This window comes from Peromyscus californicus, unplaced genomic scaffold, assembly GCF_007827085.1.
Source record: "Peromyscus californicus insignis strain IS unplaced genomic scaffold, ASM782708v3 Scaffold_11__1_contigs__length_118956290, whole genome shotgun sequence".
Classification (NCBI taxonomy): Eukaryota; Metazoa; Chordata; class Mammalia; order Rodentia; family Cricetidae; genus Peromyscus; species Peromyscus californicus.
In genome coordinates, this window is record NW_026294402.1 from 33,867,141 (window position 1) to 33,892,144 (window position 25,004).

Sequence of the window (25,004 nt, forward strand, 5' to 3'; positions counted from 1 at the left end):
ACCTAGACAAGATAAGAAAGGTTGTGGAGATGTCCTTTATTGTTATAAAAAGAAAGAAAAGGGTAAAGATGGAACCCAAAAGCTATCTCAGTCAAGGAGAAAGTCAGGGACTCTGTGGTAGTCAGGAAACATTCTTGCTTCATGAGTAGCATCCTCAGAGGCCAAACACAGCAGGAGTCACAGGTAATTTCAGGAGACTATTGGCAGCTTGCACAAGCATGGGGATGGAGGAGCCTGTGAAGAGGAGACACAAGAGTCAGACTGTAGGATTGGGAGGAGAGGGAGGCTTTTTCCTGTGCCTTCCTCAATTATTCCTCTCATCCCCTTCAGCCCTGATTTAGCTTCCTGTAGTACCCAGGCTCTTCCTCCTTCCTTGTTCTGATTTTCCTTTAGTCTTTGCTGTCCACAGCAACATGGCAGCAAGGACACAATAACCCTGCAGGAGTACCGGCTACATGTCTAGGGCTAGTCTTACTCAGCTAAGAATCCACATCTATGTTCTTTCCCCCTGCTTAGCTTGTCCCAACCACCAAGTACATATTTCATCCTAGTCCTGAATAGGAAGGATTAGCTAAGGGAACAGATATCATAGTAGGGGCAGCTATGGCGACTCTCTAGTACTCACCTTCTGTTACACATACAGGATTAGCTCTTGAGACACATCTGGGAAAGAGGGAAAGGGATAGGTGGGGCTGTGCTCCTACCTGCATGGTCATGAAGCCAGGTCACCGCCTTCCTTTCCAGAAGCTCCCACTCATATTTCATGTCCTTGCCATTGGCATGTAGCCAGAGTACAGCCAATATTGTGACCCAGGCAGAAGGGTCCCCATCCTGCAAAATGGACAGAAACTTCTGTGGTGCTCCATGCAGGGCAGGATGCCACTCAAGAGGAAGCAGAGAGATTTACTATCTCCTTCCTCATCATTCCCTAATCTGATGCTACATGGAATTCCCTGGCCCATTCTTACCATACAGACTGACTAAGGCTCAAGAAAACATTCCAGTACCACTTAGAAATGGACTTAAGGTATAAGTCCAGTGTAGCCATCATCATATTCCACAAAACAACCCATATACACAGTACATGGATAATTAGACTGTACTAAGAGAAGAAATTATATATTTGATTTTTTAAAGTACTGTTTTCATGAATTTTGTCTTTGTATCCTCAATTGACTATAAAAATACATAAGGAAAAATCAATAGCACATTTCCAAACATAAACACAAGTAATACAAAAGTGAGAAGATTTTTCCAAAGTTAGTACTCTAGAAATGACAGATGTTGGAATTAGTTCACCTAATAGACACAGAAGGAGCTCTCTTGCCCTTTACAGTTAGCTGGAGCGTGGATTTCCACATTTTTTTTGTGTGACAGCACAGACCACCAACTTCCACATGGCCTCAGACTTTAGCAGGTGCCATAGACTTCAGCATAGCCTGTAATGAAGACTTCAGTACAGAATATGAACATCAACATGACCTTGGGGCAAGATGGGCCACAGTTCCCAATATGGTCCTTGAGGCAATCCTGCCAATGGATAGCAACATGGCTTCAGGTGGCAGCACAGACCATGTATATCCACGGCCTTTAGTGGTAACACAGGCCACAGATTTCAACAGGGTCCCCTGTTACAGCAGGACCATGGACCCCAACATGGTCTTAAACACATTGGCAAAGGAAACAACTTCCTGAACAGAACACCAGTCACTCAGTCACTAAGACTGACAATTAATAAATGGGACATCATGAACCTAAAAATCTTCTGTAAGGCAAAGGACACTGTCAATAGCACAAAATGGCAGTCTACAGAATGGGAAAAGATCTTCATCAACCCCACATCAGACACAGGGCTGATCTCCAAAATATGCAAAGAACTCAAGAAACTAGACTCCAACAAACCAAATTATCCATTTAAAAATGGGTACAGTTCTGAACAGAGAATTCCAAATAGAGGAATCTCAAATGGCTAAGAAATACTTAAAGAAATGTTCAACATCCCCAGTTGTCACGGAAAAGCAAATCAAAACAACTCTGAGATTCCATCTTACACCTGTCAGAATGGCTAAGATAAAAAACACAAGTGTCAGCTCATGTTGGAGAGGATGTGGAGCAAGGGGAACACTCCTCCATTGCTGGTGGGAGTCCAAATTTGTACATCCACTGTAGAAGTAAATATGGCGATTTCTCAGAAAATTGGGATTTGATCTACCTGAAGACCTAGCTATATCAATTTTGGGTATATATTCAGAGGATGCTCAATCATACCACAAGGGCACTTGCTCAACTATATTCATAGCAGTTTTATTCATAATAGCCAGAAACTAGAAATAACCTAGAAGTCCCTCAACCAAAGAATGAATAAAGAAAATGTGGTACACTTACACAATGAAGTATTACTTAGCTGTTAAAAACAATGACATCAAGAAATTTGCCAGCAAAAGGATGGAATTTGAAAAAAAATCATCTTTAGTGATGTAACCTAGACCCAGAAAGAAAAACATGGTATATACTCACTCAAAAGTGGATATTAGCTACCAAGTAAAGTATAAATATGCTCTAATCTACATACCCAGAGAAGCTAAGTAACAAGGAAGACTTAAAGAAGTCGGGTGCACTTGAATCACCCTGGGAAAAGGAAATAGAATAGATTATTTAATGGGTGGAATGGAGGCAGGTGGGAATGAGAAGAAGAGAACAGGAGGGGTCAGGACAAAACCTGGTATAAGGGAAACTCCCAGGAATCTACAAGGGTGATCCAAGTAAGATTCCTAGTAATAGGGGATATATAGCCTGAACTGGCCATCTCCTGTAACCAGATAAGACTTCCAGTGAAGGGATTGTGACACTAATCCAGCCACATAACCTTCAGCCTACAATTTGTCCTGCCTATAAGATATGTTGGGGCCAAGGTGGCACAGAAATTGTGGAAGTGGCCAACTAATGATTGGTCCAGCCTGAGACCCATGCCATGAGAGTGATCCCACACTGACACGGCCTGGAATGCCAGGACACAGAGTCAGGATAGCCCAGAGACCTAGAATATAACCAAACAGGACTAGAAAAATAAAGTCAATGTAATGATGCCTAATGGCCTAAGGATATTCTGCTATGCTCATAGATTGGTATCTAGCCCAATTGTCACAGAGAGGCTTATTCCAGCAACTGATGGAAACAGGTGCAGAGACACACAGACAAGCATTAGGCAGAGCTTGGGGAATCCTGCCGAAGAGAGGGAGAAAGGATTTTAGGAGCCAGAGGGGTCAAATCCACAGACTCAACTAACCTGGAATCCTCGGAGCTCACTGAGACTCAACCGACAACCAGGGAGCCTGCATGAGACTGACCTAGGCCTACACTCTACATATATATGACAGTTGTGTAGCTTGGTCTTCTTGTGAGACTCCTAACAGTGGGAGCAGAGGCTGTCTCTGACTCTTTTAGGATCCCATTTCTCATACTGAGTTGCCTTGCCCAGACTTAATATGAGGGGAGGTGCCTAAGTCTTATCGCAATCTGATATGCCACGTTTGGTTGATATCCATGGGAGCTCTGCCCTTCTCTGAGTAGAAACTAAGGAGGAGCAGATGGGGGAGAAGCGGTCCAAGGGGAGGAAGGGGAAGAACTGGGATCAGAGGGGAGGGGAAACTGTGGTCAGCATGTAAAATCGTAATAATAATAATAAAATAAAAACCATTTAAAATTTTTCAAATTTTCAGTTGAACTTCAGACGTGATATTTATTCTATTTTACTATATGTTTTTACTGAATTGAGTTTGTGAATTCCTGTATGTTAGAGTTGAGTTCTCTTGGTAATTTCCTACTTTAACTAGTAGCAGATTTTTTTTTTAATGTCAAAACAGACTTATCATTTTAACAAGCAGCCAGTATGAAATAATTTTGAAGAAATATTCCCATTAATTGTGTCTCACACTTTAACAACTCAGAACTGTATTTCTTCTTAATAGTTTGACATCTGTCTTTTATTTAAGTGTTTTTTTTCAAATAATATTAGAAGATTCAGAAGGTAATCTTAAAATTCTGAAGGTTTACTATAGCCAGCCTATTTGAAAACACAAAATAAAGCTATATTAAGGATGTTATTGGAGTCGCTGAAGACAGGACATCCTAGCATTGAATCTAGTTCTATACTCACTGGTGCAGAGAGAGTTCACTTTCCTAATGTTTGATATCTTCATCTATACATAGCAAAATAAATAGAACCTGGCTTAATTAACTGAAATGAGGAAAAATAAGTATATTAATACTAAGGGCTTAAAAAATCTATCTGGTGCAGTAGGAAGATAAAAATTCTTTTTTTACAATTATATCTCTGGGAATATGATTAATATAGAAGAGCATTTATTTTCACTTTGACATCTGTAAGTTTAACCACACTTTCCTGTAGCTAGGCCATTAGTTCCATGGTCTTTAGGGTCCATCTGAAGTAGAAATAATTTTATCTTCTGTATATTAAAAGTTAATTTCACCTTTGCATTATTTATATTCTTATTTCTCAGCTCAGCCATGGTTCATTTCAACTCTAATTATGTTCCTACCATCATGAAGTACACTCTTTCCCTTTTTCCACTTTTGCATCTCACCTTGGCAGGGTTTGCAGCCTTGATGTCTTCCAAATTAGTGCCCAGGATCTTGGTCAGATCCTCATCCAGCTCCCAGGAGCCATTTGCCTTTTGGAGCAAAATCAGCTGCAGAGCAACATTTTCTCCAAAACCTTTGTAAAAAAAAAAATGAAAGAGATATGGCATGGGAAATTATGGGAGTCACTGGGATCAGAGCCCACCTGAGGAATTCTCCTGAAATAGGAGGCTGCAGTGAGGCTTCCGCAGGAAGTCTACTGACGTTTTGTTATTGGTGATGAGTTCTGAACTTGACAGAAGTGGAGTCTGCTGGGACCAGGACTGATTCTAGGTGGACTGTGTAGGCAGAGACTGCCAGGAGGACTCAAAGAACCTGAGGCCACTCAGTTGCAGTAGGTTAGACGCTATCAAGGGCTGTATTGTAGATTAATGAAGCTAGTCTCATTCTGGCAAATGTATGGCAATGCCAAATCTAACCTCCTGCATGCTGCCTCAAGTAAGTCACCCCATAGGTAGAGAAAGCTCCCAGATGAAGTACATGGAAGGTTAGTTTTTGGCTGCATAAGTCAGAGACACAATCTGAGGACCAATTTACCTTTGTGGTCATTTCGCAAGTTGGTTTTCTTGGTGGAAGAATCTGACTTTTTCATCTTTCTCGTGGATGCCACATTTCCCTTACTAAAACACGAAGATTGGACTTCACTAAATTCAGTATCTGTGACAAACAAACATTGCTGAGAAAATTTGTCCTAGAGAGAAACTCCCTCAGACTGTAGAAGTATGTCTTCATAGACCTCTATGGATGCTAACCATTCGTTGTGAATAAACATGGTAAACTTCTTGAAGATAAGCCTGGCTTGTGACCTGCAAAACATAAATGTACAGTGGAGATTGCAGTATCCTTCACGTGCTGCAACAAGCAACGATTGAAGAGTGTGGGGACTGGAGCCATCAACCCTCCCATTCATATCAGCTTCACTCACTAACCACAATGTGCCATTCTCCTGTGTGTCCTCCTCCAATACAGTCACCCTCTGAGCCTTCTTTCTACTTCCTACTGAGTGGTCTCAAACCACTGACATGTGCTGAACAATTACAGCTGCATCTTACTTTCAATACAGAAGCATTCTTCCAGATACACCTTAAAATGATTTTTCTCTGTCCTCCAAATCTTTTTACCCATCTCCCTTTCAAAAGAAGCACAACTGTACCCTAAGCATCAAGGTTCAGAAGGTTAGTTTGGCAATTGTCTAAGCCCAAGAATATTACCTTCTCTCTCTTCTACATGTCCTTACTACTATCAACTCTCAACTACTTAAATCACCTCCTACCAGCAACCAAACTACCCAAAAACCACACCACAGGCTTCCTGTGCACTCCAAACTCGCCCATAAATTTGAGAATTTTCATCATCCATCTAAGTAGCCTATGTAATATCTTAATGCAAAGATCTTTCCTTCCTCAGATCCAGTGACTGTGGGTCTTACACACCTCTCCCACACCTTCAAGGCATTGGTATCATGAAATATTGATTTGTCACAAATATCTTACCTTCAAAATATAATACTCATATTTCTAGTGTTTCAACTTATGGTTTCATGTTTTTAAAAATGGTCTTTGACCTGACTCATACCTTCCAAGTCCCTAAATCTTCTATTTTTTCATATATGTCACCTTCCTTTAATCTTTTATTTTTTTCATTCGATCTATATTCCAATCAAACAAATTAACACCCTTATCAGTCCTGTCAATACCATAGCCATAATTTCGAAACAAGATGACAAAATCTTACACTAGAAATGAACTCAGCCCTCTATCCACTTCATTTTGAGGTTAAATTTGCTGATCCTTGCCGTAAATGATTCACAAAAACCAGGATTCTAATCAGTATTTATGCCGACTGACAAAAGCCACCAAATGCAACTGGACCCTCAGCCATCCCAGAAAAAGGATGCTAGATTTTTTTCTTTTTCTAATAATCCTCTATCACTCTTTCAGATATCCACTATTTTCTTAAATCCTCTCTTCTACCACTAACATTATCAGACGCAATCTAGTCATCTGCTCTCTGTGTGGCCATTGACTAATTATCAACAACAGAAATCAGATTCAAATTAAATGATATGATTATTTAAGGTTTATAGATGCTTGTGCTTTATAATATGTCTTTGTGTTCATTTGTACTTCTACATTAAATTTCCCTCCCAGTCAGACATAATCTATTTCTCTAGAAAACTTAAGGGAAGCCATAAATCCTAGGTGTGGAAAGAAGAGGAAAACAGGGAAATTAGGAAATTAAATTTAAGAAATTCTGAAACTTATTGTTTAAATGATGTACTTGGATATCTGAGACTCATTGTAGATAAGTTTGAATTGGGATAAAACTTACGAGTCTTAACTTTATATGTAGACATCACAGGCCTTGGAATTTCTCGGTGAGCCAGAGGCCCCTTCACAGGCTGGTTGAGCTCCTTGTTTATGGCTATGAAAGCTGTGAAGGAGCTGAGGACTCCAGACTGAATGCTGATGCTCATGATATCCTCTATTGTTCTTTGTGAAGTCTCATGGGAGCCCAAGTCTTTGGTCTGAATCAGGGACTTCGCAGCCAAGCGATGAATGGTGAAGCTGAAAGAAGACACTATACAAAATTAAAGACAAAGAAATGAAGTCAAGTACCCAAGACTCTTAAGAGCTAGTGACTGCAGACAGAAGGGCATGTGGAGAAAAAGACTTCACATGAATGGATGAGAAAGAGAAGATCTTAGAGGAAGTAGCAGAGGCCAGTGACAGGAATGACTGAATCATCCATATGGCAGAGAAAGGAAGAGGAGTGAAGGAAGAGAAGGGAAGGGAAGAGAAGGGGAAGGAAGAGAAGGGAAGGGAGAGGTGGGGACGAGTGAAGATGGAGTAGCAAAGCTGAGTTCTTACCTGGCATTTGCCTTGGGTTGTAGGGAAAAGGTCACCCTGTTTTCAAGACTCCTGCCCTGCAGGGTGTACTTGAGGCACACTTCTCCTGAGCTCTCCACTTGCTACAAATAAGAAGAGAGCAGTAGTGACAAGCAGACACCTAGCCAGGAAAACAGTGAAGACTGGGGAAGCCCCTCAGCTCAATGCAATGCAACCCTAAGAATCAGGTAGGACAGGATAATGCAGACATGGCATGGAGGAGAGGGTGGGACACTGGCTGCCTGGCAAGTGACATATCTTGCTGAAATCACAAGCAATCATCAGTGTTAATAAAACTGCTGATAGAGTAACGAACAAGAATAGGGACTCACGGGCATAGTTCCCGTCAGTTGGGCATAGACGATTAACCTCTGACCCCTAAAGATGACAGTCTGCTCTGGGGAAAGCATGTAAGCTAACAGACCAGGAGGCAAATCCCAGCTTAGAGTGATGTCATCCGCTGAACAGTTTAGAGCAAACTTCAGAGACCCAAGAGCCTGTTGGAGGAGAGAAGAGCCAGAATTATCCATAAAAAAATGATAATAATGATGGTCATCCACTGAGTATTAGCCAAGACCAAGGATGTAATTCATCTCATGTCTAATTACTATTGCTAAATGAGAAATGCAAAATTCTTTCTCTATTTGTGTATATAGTAAAGTTACACTTGAGAGATGTAAAAGTGTAGATTTGAATGAGGGAAATATTTAAGAAAAGAGACCTCTACAGAAGTGAGTTAGAAAAGAAATGGTAACAACATGAAAAGAGAAGTTTAGAAATATAATCAGAGATGTCTTGCATTTTTGTGTACTAATAAATGAATGTGAACTTATGCCTTTGAGTCTATCACATACACACACACACACACACACACACACACACACACACACACACACACACACACACTTGACTATCTTTTCTTTTGTGTCTTTTGCATGGAAAGTGGATTTCTACCCAATCTACTGTGAGTACAGACTGCAGGCTCAGACAGAGCAGCCAAAACTTTCACCTTCTTTCTCTCTGGTCTTCAAAACAAAAGTCACAACCTCTTTATTTATCTCCTCTCTGGATCTCCAGCTACCAGTGTCAGATGCCAGTCTTTAGATATTAGACTGGACCCCTTTTTAACAAAGTATCAAGTAGACTCACTAAGGGTGCAGCCTGAGACTCATCCAAGTGTGTCCTCCAGGAGAGTGGGTCACCTGCCTTTGCAGCAGTGCCCCTGTCCTGTCCTATACTTACTCTGCATTTGTAACTCCGGACACTCAGCCTGCTCTCACCTTGGTCTGCATCCTGTCCTTGCTTGTGATAAACTCTGCAGAGCCCCCTGATACCCGGGCGATGCCTTTGATTAAACTGGTGGAGGCTCCTTCTCCAATACCAAATGTGAAACATCTGCAACAGTGGAATGATGAACATTAGAGATGGGTTCTCCATAGCAGAATTACCAGTTAACATAGGCTAATCAAACAGTCATGAAGAGATAAGGTACTTACCTCAAAGTCAGTGCAATGCTATCATTTAGAAATCAGACTTTATTCTATGGGAGGTAATAAATGCTTAAATAAGTAATACAATTTAATGCCATGAGTCTTCTATGAAAAAAGACTCTGTTTCATTTTGCTGATGAAGATCTAGGGCCCAGGTATTTGCAAAATCTGTCTTAACTTCTTTCCCCACTACAATGCAGAGGAGCAATGACTGTCTAACAGCATTTTATCTCTGAAAGCCTCTCTCCATAGCAAACTATGAAAATATTAAAGTGATAAGTAAATACACTGACATCTTTACTTATACATTCAGTATCCATGTACATTTTGTTAATGTAAGTCATCATCCCCAAATCCTGTGACATGGGACCTGAGAATTAGTGTTTGCAGTATGTAAGTGTGAGGATCAAAGCTTGTATTGTAGTTTTATTCCCTCTCAATACCTTATAAAGCAGTCACTATTGGTTTTAGCATTTTCAGGTTGATCAATTAAACACAGGTTAGTGGAGTTTGCAGACATTTGTTATGCAATGACATGGGGGCGAAATTCACCAGTTCTTAGAATCTGACAGTAAAGAACTCAAATACAAGGATCAAGACAAAACACTGTGAATTCTACTCACAGAAACACTAGACTAGGTTATTCAAGCCAGAGAGAACTAGAGACCTACAATCATAACTTGAATAATTTGTATAAAAGCAGACAACTACCAAGACAATAGGTTCCAATGACTGCCGAGAGAATATGAACCAAGAGCCAAGACTTTGAAATGGAGAGAAGAAAAGAGAAATGAGCCTGCGTATGCTGGTCACTTCCCATCTGAAGCATGTGGCAAGTGTGGATGGCTGAAGGCCGAGGCAGTTTTAGAGGAAGTAAGAAAATTGTGGAGTTTTGAACTTTGTCGGTGGTAGTTTTGCCCCTGAAAACGGCTGAGAATTTTTCACAGAACAATGTAGAGAGGTAGAGATAAGTAAGAAATGGTCCAGCCATGAAATTCATTACCCTTTAGCTGGATTCAGGCTGTCAGTTCCTAGTCTAGGTACCTCTGAAAGCAAAAAGAAAGACCTATCAGGGGAAAGATACCATTTAAATACCAATAGTCCAAAACACCTACTAAGTCCACTATGTCATCTAATAAACAATTAAGAAAGAAAGTTTTCATAAAATAGGAAAAGGGCAGTGTTTCCAGCTCATTTTTTTTTTGATGCCAGGAGTGCATAGATACCAAAACCTCACAATATACTTCAAAATTCATAGGATTACTTCTTACTAATAAATATTCAATATCCTAAGACATATGGGCCAACTGAATTCAAATGTACACACTCCAGGAGTTCACACATGTGCTTGCACACACACACCACACACACACACACACACACACACACACACACACACACACACACACACACACTTTATATTTTGGCAGGAGGAAATAAGAAAAGGTGGGCATGAGAACAATCAGTATACAATATATATAAGAAGTTGTCAAATAACCAGTTCAATTAATTAAAACCATACAAAACAACAGAAAATTAAAAATCCTTACATCAATCGTTATACTAAATCATACAATTAATAATATGATGTAAAAAGTAAAGAAGGGAGAGGAAAGTATGAGAACTTGGAATATGAAGAAAAAGAAAATGAAAAAATTATCATAGAAAATGTACAAGTAAGGAAGTATTGTACACACTATACTCTTAGGATTTGAGGAGCTCAGACAAGAGGCTCAAAAGACTTGGGCCCTAGGCTTTGTAGAGAAGCAATGGCTCAAAATGCCAGACAGACAAGGACAGCTGGGACTGTTGGAGAATGCTTAGAACCTTAGCAGTAAGGAGGCTGAGGCTGGAAGATGAATCTAACTCCAATGCTAGTCTGGTCTATGATGTGAGTGAAGAGAGAGAGAGAGAGAGAGAGAGCTAGAAGTACTTACAAATACCATCTGGAATTGACATATTCACTATGCAAAGCCAATGACCAGAAACTCAAGGGAAAAATAAAAGCTTATGAATCAAGTTTTGTACAGACAAAAATGTCTGATAAGTAACATAAAATATACTGCTAAATATAGATAATAATTATAGATTATCCATTTCCAAGAACAAGACAAAAGTATTTTGAAAGGATATATAGATATTTGAAGATATAAATATGTTTAACCTGATCTAAATATCTCTAAATAAATTATATGTATGAAATCTGATGCTATACTCCATAAATGATACAATTTTATGTTTTTTGTGTATCAGTTAAAAATTTAAAAAATGGCGCCGGGCGGTGGTGGCGCACGCCTTTAATCCCAGCACTCGGGAGGCAGAGCCAGGCGGATCTCTGTGAGTTCGAGGCCAGCCTGGACTACCAAGTGAGTTCCAGGAAAGGCGCAAAGCTACACAGAGAAACCCTGTCTCGAAAAACCAAAAAAAAAAAAAAAAAAAAAAAAAAAAAAAAAAGGCAACTATTTGTTACTACAGCATAGGAAAAAACTAATGAAAATCTCTACACATAATTATAAAATAGTTCACAGAGATTCTGAATATTCTACTAGATGAGGGAAATCACCGAAACCATGGAAACTAGGAATCTCAACAAGAAGGAAGACATTCAGAGAAAAACCCTATTTTGTTGCCTTGGAAATACGGGAATCATTAAAATTTGCAGTATTTGTTTTTAATTTTGCCATTGTGTCTGCTAACAAGCCAACAATCATCACATTCCTTAGCCAGGAGCCCTGGATATCTTAAATACTGAGATTTTTTTTTACTCTCACTATAGGGCTGCTTATAGAAATGTCTTAGTACAGGGTCACAAAGTATGAGAAAGAGTAAAACATTATTTTTATTCTTCTCTCATACATTACATCCAGACCCTCTATTTTACCCAGTTATCCCCTATTCTCTCTCTCCCCCAGATCCATTTTTCCTCCATTTCCCTTCAGAAAAGAACAGGCCTCTGAACGTGGCATAACAAGAGACAATAAAATTAAGCACAACTTATGGAACAAAAGAAATGAATTTGTTAAAAAGAATGAAAGAACATAAAAATGTGTTCTAGTTCCTACACTGGCCAGTATGAGTGTCTTATAGCCTTAGACAAACTATGCAGTGTCACAGTACATCAAAAAGTAATGCAACAATCTGGGTGTACAAATTGATAAAACAGAAAGAAGGAAAGGAGTAAAGGAAGGAACATGAAATGTTCTCCTTTGCAGTAAGGTGAAAACAGTGAATTTACAAACCACTATGTGAACTGGATATACAGTTCTGAGTAGTGCTATGCAGTCTCTACATTAAGTCACCAGTACCACAGCAGAAAGAACACAAGGAGAAGAAGATGGGGAGGAGGAAGAAAAGGAGAAGAAGGGAAGGAAAATGAGGATAAGAATGAGGACCAGGACAGAGATGAGGATGAGGATAAGGATGAGGGGGAGGAGCATTCAGTTATCATTTGGTTTCTGTCTAAGGAATTACTGATTTGGGTAATCATATGAAATTTAAGGCTACTGAGTAAATGATACTTGAGAACATGTGCACATTATTGTAAAGCAGTCTGTCAGAAGCTGAACTTTAGATAAGTGGTCAATGTAACATCCCTGGCACAATGCTGATTTTAGAATATTTGTGTTAAAAACATCCTGCATTATCCTAAATATGAATTAAAACTTGAGATTCTACAAAAATAATTCAAATTCTCCTTCACAATACAAAGGAACTATTTCTGCAATATTTCATAATGATTAACTACTGGAACAGAAACAAAAATAAACAAATAGCTATGAAATACTTTCATGGAAAAATTATGAAATGTGGACTCTAGTATCATATGATATTATATGAACATTAAATATCATTTAATGAATGAGGTTGTTTTAGTGTGGTTATTTAACAGAATGTCTTTGTTCTTTGAAGGTGAGTGCATTTTTACTTATCATGTTTTTATTGATTTCAACACCATATAGTTTACTTGGATTATATGCAGTCAATATCATTATCTTTCTAATCAGTATCCAAACAGATTATTTGTTGAATATTTGATATTTGCAAACTAAATCCAAAACAATGTACAAAGAACCAAGTATAATTAAGACAATTTTGAAAGCAAGGCATGAAGGTTCATACTCTAATATAAGCACTTAGAAGGCAGAGGCAGACAGATCTCTATGAGTTTGAGGCCAACGTGTTAGACATAATGAATTCCAAGAAAGTCAAGGTCTACATAGTGAAATCATGACTAGGCAGAAAAGAAAAAAATGAAAAAATGAAGGAAGGAAGGAAAGAAGGAGAGAAATAAGGAAGGAAATCTTGATAATGAGCAGAACAGATGCTCTAGAGCACTGGAAATTAAGAATTGCCAGAGAGATGATTAATTTACGTGGTATAGTCCTGAAATACATTTGTATTCATTGGCCAATGGATTGAAACAGAGGAATCAGAAACAATCTGCACTTGTATAGATGCTCATTGTGACACCCAAAGCACTGAAATTCAGTGATGAAATAACCAGTACAAGATGACCGAATTTCTGTGGTGAAAATGAACTTGAAGTGTATTTTAGACACTCTAAAAGAAAGAATTGTGGATGCAGGCAGGTAATCCTAGATTCTTGGGACATAAACCAGGAAAAGTGAAAGTTCAAATCCTGCCTGGGCTATAAAGAGTTCAAGACAAGACTCTCAAAGTAAAACATGAGTAGAGTCTGGGATAGAGCTCAGTACTGCAGGTATAATCAGTTGTGCTGAATTTCTTAATTTAAAATTGTAAGGGAGATAGTCTACATGTCTGGAAAAGGCTTCTTCTCGAGAACATTGGTTACTAAACAAAAACCCAATGTCAGGAAATGGATAACCACTTATGAGTCCAGAAAAACAAGATAGAGTCTTGCCATTGCTCATGGTTGCCTACCTAAGAGAGATGTTAAGTCCCCAATGCTGAAGCCACCATACACCTTGGTTGTATGACATAGAGAAATCAAGAGATGCTATAAAGGCTGCTGAGAGAGAAAAGACATCAATGATCTTAATCGGCTGTAAACTCTACAAACTATTATACCATCTGCCTGGCAGGATATACTCACTGATGCAATAATTACATGACTATTATGGGAGTACCATACTAAGAATCAGAGAAAAGGGTGTTCCTAGCCTTCAGTTGTATACCCAAGGATAAACCCCACCAGGATTCAATGGATAGTCCCAATCCAGTGTCATAGAGATGGTACTGAATAAACAAAATTGGTCACACTATAAAACAAAATGGCACAAATCTAAGAAAAGAACAGGTAGGGAAGAGAGATTGATGGAGATGGGAAGGAGAAAGGAAAAGTTAACAGGAGACAGAAACCAGAATATGTTATGTACATATATGAAACTGACGAAAAAAAACAATATAGAGAGCAAAATCTTTTCAAAGTAAAAGGTAAACTATCTACAAGGCTTGAAAAGAAAAAACTTAACAGAGCATATGCAAAAGTCATAATTCCAAAGGAAAACTTCAAAGAATAGAAATTGAAATGGATCACTTGAGTCAGGGATGGTAGCCCATGGCTGTAATCTCAGCACTTTAGAGGCAGAGGCAGGCAGAAGGACACCCACTGAGGCCATCCTGGTCTAGTAAAGGAGTTCCAGACCAGTCAGGACTGCACAGGGAAGTCTATCTTAAAAAATAAAATAGAGGAAACTGTGTTGTTAGTGAAGATGTGAGCTACAAAGAAAGAAAATAATCATCAATATATTCCTATTCAAAACAGAAAATCAAATACTTCTCAGTAAAAAATGAAAATCTACTAGAGAAAATAATAACAGTAATATAGAGATTTTAAGAAATATCAAAAAAGGCCACTTAATGACTATTAAATATTAAAAGTTGTATGAAATCGAGCTATCAGGAAAATCAAACTTTAAACCCTGAGATACTTTGGTCCCATGCACAAAATTGGCTAACTTTTAATAACTCAAAAGCTAAAATTGTTAGGAAATGAAGCAACTGGAATCCATGTATCAAGTTGATGTGAGTTAAATTATTACAGCTTGTGAAACTGCCATTCCACAGAAATTGGACAGCTCTGTCTACTTAAAGAACAGTACATTTGGGTGTGTTCATGTGACTGTGCTTTGCTTTCTGTAGAGTTGGTCCAGGATCCCTTGTAAATAACATCTGCCTTTAGCTTACTCATATCCTCCTATACAAATTAAATCTCCAGTAGATGGCTTGTGATATATAATACAATCACTACAGAGCCCAAAGAAAGCCCATCATTATAAGCATCAATATAAAATATACTGAACTAATTCATGGGAGAACATATGCAACTTGACTATGGTTATATGCAAATTATGTGTACAACTAAACAAACTGGTGAGATAAAGAATAAAGGTGAGGTATACGGAAAGAGACAACTACCACGAGACTCAGTATAATACCAAATCAAGAAGACTTCACATAATCCACAAGAATTATACTTGAGCTAGGTTTAAACTAGTGAGTGGAGGAAACAGCAAGAGAACACTGATAACTGACTAGCTCTGGATCTGTGATGGGTGCACAGTGTGCACACTGTGACAGCTTATCTACCCAGATAGCTATGATTTGAATAACTTTCTATTTGAAACTGTCAGTACCTTTGTAATGAAAACATGATTCAATATGTCCTTCAGAGCTTTGGAAAAATGAGGAACAAAGACCTTGTGGTATCAGTGTTAAGTGGAAAACTCCTTTTGAAATTTTTATAGAAATTATGGGATCAGCTAGTTCTGGAAAATCCTTGAGTCACTCTGTCACTTTGAAGTTGGGATCCCATGATATCACGTGGAACAAGTCACATGTGGCCCTGCTTAGGGTGCAGGCAGCATAATATAAACCATACTCTCCTCCTACCTGTGCCTCTTGCTGTTTAACTGAACTTGTCTAATGACACTAAATGTGTCACTGACTTCTCCATCTGTGAAGACAAAGAGCTGCAAAACAAACAAACGAAAGATGAATTCATCTGGCTTCTGTTGGTAGACAACAGCATTGGACCACATCCTCATGGACCACAAGTATTTACAGTCTTTGTAGCTTCTTCACACAGGGATGGGAACCCTAGTGCTCCACTGTCACTTGCTCCATGTTGCCATAGAGACTCTTCAGTGGGAAGAGTTTCACACCCTGGGAAGAGTTTCACATCCTCCCATCCATCTTTCATCTTAAACTATTGGTACCACATAAGAAGTTGACTGCCTGCCCTGTGGAATAGAGGAAGAACACTGTCTCTGGTCTTTTTCTCTTCACTCTATAGTAGCTGACTTACATTTACACACTATTTACACAATTATATATGGGAGAACTGGGAATCATATTAGTGGAAAATTTCACAATGTGTCCCTCTTAGCTTGGTTGCAAAGCTCACCTGTAAGGGATGGCCAGGAATGCAGGGCGCCTTGTAAATGTCCAGGAGTGGTCTCAAGATTTCAGTGCCCCCTAGGTCTGCTTCTAAATCCTTCACTCTTTTCACTGCCTCCTCCATTGTTTTCTGAGTGTACTCCACACTCTCCCTTAGAGAAACAAGCATGTCTAGTCACATGGCTGTCACACACATTGCTATGTCTATCATGAAATTACTATCATGAAAACTGCTTCTGATGACCCCAATATTACTAACTACTCTGCTATAGTCAGTTTAAAAGTGCCAACCCTACTTTAAAGTACATTATTTCACAGACCATGGTCTTCCCAGAAACTTACGGAAAGAATTTTTCATAGGAAGATCCAAATCCATAGATGTTGAAATAACAACCCATAGGTAAACTCTTCAGCAGCAGCATCAGAGTTTCCTGAAGGTGAGAGAAGATGAGGAGATGGAGTGAGAGAGAGCTCTACTAAACATACAGACCCCAGTCTACTTCCTAAGGGTAGAAAAAGTCACCATCTTATGTCACCTTTTATTTCAAGGCTGAGATCAAAGTGGCCATGCTTGTTATTATTATAGACCTACAGCTATAAATGAGCCCTACCCATAGCATTCCCAATCATCCTCACATGGCACTTCCCAAACATTGAAGAATCTGGCTTTACCTTGGCAGCTTCTATGCGTAGCTGAGAATCCTTCTGGTTGTTCATGGGGGATTTCATACTTCCAGAGCAGTCCATGAGGAACACAAATTCTCCACAGGACCTTGAGGTTTCCATTTCTGGGAAATCTGGATATAAGCTCACCATTGCAGAAGGAGCTCCCATCAAAGTATCTGTAGAGAAAGGAGAAGAACCCTGTAAGGTACAAGGAAACTCAGGTGTTCCAAAGTCCCCAAGAACCAATTATCAATTCAATAGAGAACTGAGAAACTGAAATTAACAAACAAACAAACTTGTTTTCTCCTTTTGTGCTGTGTGCACATGAATAATGTGAGTTGTCAGTATAAAAGAAAAAGAAGCAGAACAGAGGGAGAAGGAGGAAAACAAGGTAGGAATTAACAGACAATAACAAAGCAGTGTCAGTGTGTGCAAATTCTAGGCATCTTAACAATTGAATAGGGCACAATAGCTTAGCAGCTTCCAGCATGAGGTAAAGATACAGACAAGATTCCTAACAGGTAAATCTCTTCAAGTCTTATTAATGGGAAAGTGATGCCTGGGTCACTGATTACATCTTCAATTAGAGCCTTGGGGAGAAATAATATTCATATGCATAATTCTTAAGATGACAAATTCCAAGAGCAGGCTACTCAGGAAAGTACCCCTAGAAAACTGGGTGAAAACATTATACACATGAACCAGATACAGATCTTTAGATATACAGCTTATGCAAGAGTAGCATTGTTTTGAATGTGTAGAGTAGATTTCTTCCCACCCTGGGAGACAGGTGGTTAGCATGACACCAGGACTCTTCGGAGAAGCCAGAAGCCCATGAGAATGATGGGAATGAATATCTACACTGTTTAGAACAAGGTCTTGTAGGTATCAGCACTCCTCGTATGGTGTCTACCAGTTCTTTCAAACCAATTCATGTGATTTCACTTCATAAGTCAGAGCTTCCTTGTTTATAAATGAGCAACTCTACTTCTTAGCCTCAGTTGCCTCTTCTGAAGCATCAAGGTAGTAATTCCTACTATAGCGCTATTGTAAGGTTAAGTGATACAATATGCTTACAGAAATCAGGGTAAGGCTTAACTCACACTGAGCTGTTCATTATAATTTTATACATTTTTCTACTTTTAAATTTGTGTAATTATACATTTTAAGTTTAACACATAATAATTTAGTTCATGTATTTTTGTGCTTCATGTTGGTATTACATTAAAGGTTTTTAGTGAGCCAAGCTGCCTATTAACATACCCTTGTGCTTCTGGAGCACATGAAAACAGGATGATATCTGGTAAAATATATGCACTGGGAAGCAGGAACAAGGAATCATAGACAGAATGAATTAGACTGAGATATGATCAACTATGTCCACTGATAGCCTGCAAATCTGATCACAGAATAGAGATGAAAACATATTCATGGAACCAAGGAGATGCCATAGAAAGGAAGAAATTGAGACCTTAGTTATTACCTATTAAGTAGCAGCATCTTAAGGTTCTGTCTGGTGGATAAAAATACTCCTGACTGAAGACCAAGTCTGAGTTGGAATATTTTATGAAAACCCAAACGTGAGATCAAGAAATCAACAGCAACAAAGACAGAGCATAGAGCTACAGAGGAGATGAGGAAATTGGAAGAAACCCAGGGAAACTGGAATTCCCCTGAGTGACCTCAGAGAGAAGTGGCCAAACAGTGTGAGAAGAAAAAACCCCTACCTGCAGTTCAGCATGAGGTCATACTTGCAAATATTGAAAATGATATATTGGTAGGGGTTGAGTATGGAGACCCAGGTTCATGGTAAAGTCCTCACACTGCTTTACAGTGACAGCAGAATAAGCCCAAGCTCAGATGTCACACTGTGAATACCATTGGCCCCCAAAGAGCTTCCATATATCCAACCTGGAGATGAAGAGTTGCAGACCCTTTTGTGTTGTGTGATGATATTTGTAACCCAGTGCAGAATGGGCCAAAGAAGACAAAGAAAGCAAAACACACATGTGGGCTGTGCCAGCTTTTATAAAAGTTAAGTATGCATATAAGGAAATGTTTTAAATGGCAATCATTAGATGTAAATAAGAAACAAAACTCACTGGAAAGCTAAGTTTAGTCTAAGAAAAAAATCAAGTAGGCTACAAAGAATGGGTTTGAGTTGGATTCTTGTGATTTTTTTCCAAGTTCAATTTCTACAGTACACAGGAGACCTAAAATTAATTCTGTGTTAAATTTGACCATTCCTATTAGTCATAAGACAAAAAAATGAGAACTGGCAGCAAGATGACATCCAGTTATGATGAATTAAAAAAAAATCTACTGAAAGTGTCATTAGTTTTCACCTACAAATAACTATTTGCACATTGTCTAGATTATAGTATCATTATTTTCCTAATTGAACTATTATTTTATAGTGCTACTAGGAATTATAACTACTTTTCCCATCCCATTACCTGGAGACCTTCTACCTAAATTCTTCCAGTTTCTTAATGTACACTATTTTAATAATGACATTGTAACTAATCATGTAACTGATGACACAAATAGTGACTGCATAACCTCATCATTTACTAATATTAGATACCATTATAACATTGATCAATATCATCTGTATATCATATAGACGTTTAGATTTATATCAGAAGAAATATTGTAAATATTAGAAATGTCAAAATGAGTAATTGCTTTGCTATTTGTAGCCCAAATACTTTCAAAACAGTTGAAACCAACTGATTTGCTCCAACACTATCTGACAGTGTAAACTCGCCACACCACGTGCAGCATGAGACTTTATCAGATTTGGACATCACTGATACTATGACAGGAGAAGTAGTCACAAGATTACTTTTTATTTGCCATTTTTGTAAGACCAGTCATTGCTACATGTTGATAATGGGCTGCATATTTTCTTGTGAATTATTTAGTCTTATTTTCCCTCTAATTATCTAGTAATCTATGTAAATTAACCTATAGAACATAATCACATGATTACCTATTAAGCCCTGTCATTTTTCCATGTGGAAGTGAAAAGTCAATATTTCAATGGACATATACTTATCCTGGATAGAGGGTAGAAAAATCAAGGCTAATTGGGAGTTACATCTTAGGAAGGGACTATAGTGGGAAATAGAAAATACCTGGCTTCATGTCTGGCATCCCCATCTCCACAGCTACACTGGGGCTGTGCACTTCATTGTAGTAAACCAGGAGTTCCACATCCCGGTCAAACTTGTGTCCTCCAGCCAAGGAAACCTGAGTAGAATACCACCAGAGCAGCCATGTTAGAACTGCCACTGGTTGCTTTCTGAGATAAGGTCATAGCTCAGTGTTTCAGGCTTCTCACATCAGGAGCACAATCAGAAGTATAGGAAGGACTGGATGAAACAGAGTCTATACAATACCCAGAGTAGGGAAGGTAGATAATGTGCCTCTCCAGGCATGGCCAGAAAAAACAAGGGAAATGTGGGAAGAATGAATGAGGACCAAGTCAACAAGGAAGACAGAGGGGACTGACTATAGTGTTCTCTTACTACTCACCTGAGCAGAAGTCTTGTCATCTGCAAGGTATTGAATAGGACTCAAGGAGCAGTTGGATTGGACCCTCTCAATGACATGCTGGGAAGTGATGGTGGCAACCAAGCTGAGTGTGTAGGGCAGGTCTTCCAAAGGGATTATAGGGGTCTTTATATTCAAGCAACTCTTTGCTGACCTTTCTACAAAATAGTACATTAATTCTGTTTCCATGTCAACAATTTCCAACACAAACATAATTTGTGTATTTCCCCAGCCATTCTCCCACTGGTTTTTAAAGGCAGAAATTACTTACCAGAGAGCTGGTATCTTGGATTCAAGATTGCTGGGAGCACATAGCGAAGGGCACCATCTGTTTCCAGAGGCAATTCTTGCACATACCTCAGGGTAACTGCCACCTTGGACCCAGGATGGAGGTTCCCCACATTGCAAGAAAAGACATCCCTGGAGTAGTCATCTTCTTCCAATAAGAAAGCTTGATGGTGCTGGGAGAGGGCATCCTCATAGTTCCTATGGGCCTAGAGCAAGAGCAGGATGGATTGAAATGGAATCATGTGAAGTAAAGAAAATACAGGCTGTTCAGAGGGAGTGCCATGGACCCTGTGCACGTCACAGTTATTCTGGTAGCTTCTACTTGATTCCCTCTGCCTTACTGATTTTAGGCAAATAGTAATTAGAAGTGAATTAAAGAACAGTCAATATCTGATGGGGGAACCTCATGAATTGTTTATAAAGATAAAAGTAGAATGCAATTTAAAAGATAGAAGAGAAAAGATAATGTACTCATCCTTCAGACCTTCATCTTCTCCTGCAATTCTGCCACAATTTTCTTCCCATCCACCAAGGCTTCAAAGCTGTAGACAGCAGAGTCTTCATCCATGGGGAACACAAAGATTGCTTCTAATGGGACTTCTTCCTCATTCTCATAATTTAAGGTTGTAGACACCCCAGCCACAAAGTCATTGATGGACAAGGTTACCGAGATGCTCTTCAGTGGCACTGGGAAAGATATCAGTGTTTAGGAGATCAACAAACTTTACCAGTCTAGGATTATATATGAGGAGTTGTGCTGGGTACAACTACCTCACCACTAAGAGTTGTAAGTCAGGCTTACCTGGCTCCTTTTTGCCAGTGATTAGACCAAAGCGATGTTTCATGGTGACTGCAGGTTTCTGTGGAGAAGACACATCACTAAGAGGTTCATGATAGTGTTACACCATCAATGCCAGCAAGTTATATGCTTTTCTCTCTCAGACCACATGGCAAGGCAGAGAGTAAATAAGTGACTGTAGAATGCTTAGCCCTAAATGACCATCTAGATCATCCTGTCTGCACCCCCACACCTATCACACTGCAACTAACGTGCAGAGAGAAGTGTCAGAAATTTTCTGAGAGCCAAAGGTCATAGAGGACTACTGTAAGTCGGTGTCTTCTGTCCATGACAGGGCCATATTAGTCATAAACTCAAAGCAGGTATTGTTACTCACACAAGACATGTACCGTCAAACTAGTCACAGTTCAGCACAGATTGGAGAGGGGTGCATACAGTCCAATACCAACCTGAAGAGCTTTAAAGTTGAGAGCTTCTTGGAGTGGGACAGTCATTTTTCCTCAGGGACTTGGACCCTGTTAGATTGCCCATGCTCCAAAAGATGACCCTGAACCTTTGCACATATAAGCAGCACTAATTCGAGTCAATAGGTTAAGAAAAAATAAAATAAAGGGATATACTATTAGGAGAGGGACCTGTTGCAGATGTGAGGGGGAGCTAAAAGGTAGAAATGGGGTGGATAATCAAAATACATTGCACATATCTATAAAATTTTCAAAGGATAAATTAAAAAATATTACTTATTTTAAAAGACATACTCAGGCATATAAAGATTATGCATGTAACATTTCTTTTAAAATAGACATTCCAAAATATAGCTCATGAATTATATTTTTTTACAAATCTTGCATGTAATATAAAGACAAAGAAATATATTGATTATCTTAGGTAATGATTTACATGATTATTTTATCCACAGAGTCTACAGATTGGGCTAATCTCAATCATGATCCTGATAACCCTCGAAGCTCTTCTGGGCCTTTCTAAACCTGACTGTGTGTTAGCTTGCCTCTGTCTGTTGTCACTTTGTGCGACCACAGTGCCCAACACCATCAAGGGTGGGTTTCATGGAAATTCATCCTAAGTACCTAAAAGGTCTCAACTGGGAGCACACACCATGCTTGTTCAGATGCCCAAGGATGAGTCCCCTAGAAGTCCAGCCTTGTCTTTCAGATCTACAGGCAAGAAAACCCTCTTGAAAGAGCACCCTTGGTTCTCTGAGTATTAGGGATTCTGAAGGCTTTGGAGAGCTTTTTCTAGGTCCTTCAGGCTGATCCTCATGACCCTTTAAAACTCTCAGACTAGGGTGATAGCTCAGTGCAAAAGAACTTGTCAACCTGTACAAAACCCTGGGTTTCATATTTAAGCCCTAGGCCAGGCTGAAGGCTGGGGACACTGTCTTAGTCTCTCTGGAAAACATCCCTCTGATATCAGTGGTGTTTTCTACAGATTTCCTATACATTTCAGTCACAAAAATCTCTACCAAAAAAAAAAGTTTTCTCTACCAAACTGTTTTCTACACCTGCTATTTTGAGCTATTGGAAAAGTCTGACAGCGTTAAAATGGCTCAGATCTGGACAGCAGCACAGAGGTAACAGCTAAGCAAGGAGGAGGAGAAGGAGGAGGAGGAGGAGGAGGAGGAGGAGGAGGAGGAGGAGGAGGAGGAGGAGGAGGAGGAGGAGGAGGAGGAGGGCAGCAAGCCCTGGGAAGGGCTTTCCCTGGAGGCAGGTAGGGGAGCCTGGAGCAGGGGGAGAAGAATTTCTACTGACAGCAGCAGGAAGCTTTAGGGCAGGAGACTCACCCTGGAGCCGCTCATCTGGAGGATGGACTGTGTCTGGCAGCAAAGATCTCAGGCTGGCAGCGGCCACAGCAGGAGGCTGAGAGAGGAGAGAGGCAGACAGACAAGGGTCCCCTACAAGGAAACATCGACTTCCTGAATCCAACCTCAGAACAAATTTCCGGTGTTTCACCCTCTCCTGACCCTTCCTCGGGTCACCTGTGGTGTGTGTTCCTTCTGTCTCACAGGATGGAAGCTCTCAAAGGCCCTTGAGGCAGAGACTGGCTCCTGAAGTGACCAGTTATAGACTTCAACTGTATGACACTGGATACCGAAGGCCTTTTCCTTGGGTTGGGGAGCGGCCTGTGTGGTGGCCCTGCAGCTTTGTAACTGTTGAGATAGTATCAGCCCACCAGCAGGCAGGAAGCAGGGTGAATCAGCTGGCCACACCCTGCTAGTTACTGCTGCAGGAAGGGGACAATCCCTGCTTCAAGCCCAGGAAAGTGATTGCAGTGTGGAGTGAATAAAAATAGTTATTTAATCATAGACTCTCTATCCAAGACCTTCAGTGCCAAAAATTTATGAAAGACATAACTTCAATCTCTCAAATGTCTATAGAAAAGCATCTATGGGCTGCAATGGATCAGGGTGGGTGGAGAATGAAAGCTCCCTGTTCATAGGGCAAACTTACCTAAAACTGAAAAGAAAAACAAAAAAGCAACAACAAAAACCTATTTTGTGAGATAGAGGAAGAGTGAGAAGAAGAAAGAAGGAGGGGGGAGGGAAGGAAGGAAGGAGGGAGGGAGAGAGAGGGACAGAGAGAGAGAGAGAGAGAGAGAGAGAGAGAGAGAGAGAGAGAGAGAGAGAGATTTGCTGGATTTTAAAAGTTCTTATTAATAAAAAAAAAAAAAACCCAGTACCAGATATTGGGGTAAATCCTGAAAGATCAGATAGACAAAGGAACAAGCCGCTGCCATGTCTCAGCTCACCAATTCTACGAATCCTCTGACTGAAATCCTTTGAGTCCTCACTCGAAAGGCTCCAGTCGAAAAAGCCTCTAGCTGAAAGCAACGCTTCTGCCGAAAAGCCTTTAGTTCCTGTCTCCTCACACCTTATATACCTTTCTCCGCCCAGCCGTCACTTACTGGAATTAAAGGCATGTGTGCTTCCCAGTACTGGGATAAAGGTGTGTGCCACCACTACCTGGCTCTGTTTCTCTCCTAGACTGAATCAATCTCATGTAGTCTAGGGTGGCTTTGAACCTACAGAGATACAGACAGATCTCTGCCTCCTGAGTGCTAGGATTAAAGGTGTGTGCCACCACTGCCTGCCCTCTCTGTTTAATCTGGTGGCTTCTTCTGTCCTCTGATCTTCATGTAAATTTTATTAGGGTACACAATATATCACCACACAGTGCCAGGGACCAGCCTCAGCAGTTTCGGGGGTCTGAAGGATGGGATACCTGGAAGGCGCAATAATGACTCAGAGACAATGTTCGT

The 25,004-nt window shown here is 39.8% G+C and overlaps 1 protein-coding gene across 1 annotated transcript; it reads right to left on the reverse strand.

Moving 5' to 3' along the window:
- Window positions 1-84: 84 nt before the first annotated feature.
- Window positions 85-23,861, reverse strand: LOC128103805 (von Willebrand factor A domain-containing protein 5A-like). Its single transcript, XM_052728453.1, has 19 exons — window positions 23,530-23,861; window positions 21,732-21,789; window positions 21,414-21,616; window positions 20,913-21,135; window positions 20,624-20,799; window positions 20,224-20,338; window positions 17,090-17,259; window positions 16,760-16,848; window positions 16,425-16,569; window positions 15,911-15,990; window positions 8,828-8,942; window positions 7,880-8,044; window positions 7,530-7,630; window positions 6,991-7,226; window positions 5,412-5,465; window positions 5,197-5,316; window positions 4,605-4,735; window positions 705-831; window positions 85-234 (listed from the first exon to the last, which is right to left on the reverse strand). Exons 1-19 carry the CDS (start codon window positions 23,542-23,544, stop codon window positions 155-157), a joined length of 2,403 nt encoding a protein of 800 aa, XP_052584413.1. The 5' UTR covers window positions 23,545-23,861; the 3' UTR covers window positions 85-154.
- Window positions 23,862-25,004: the final 1,143 nt, after the last annotated feature.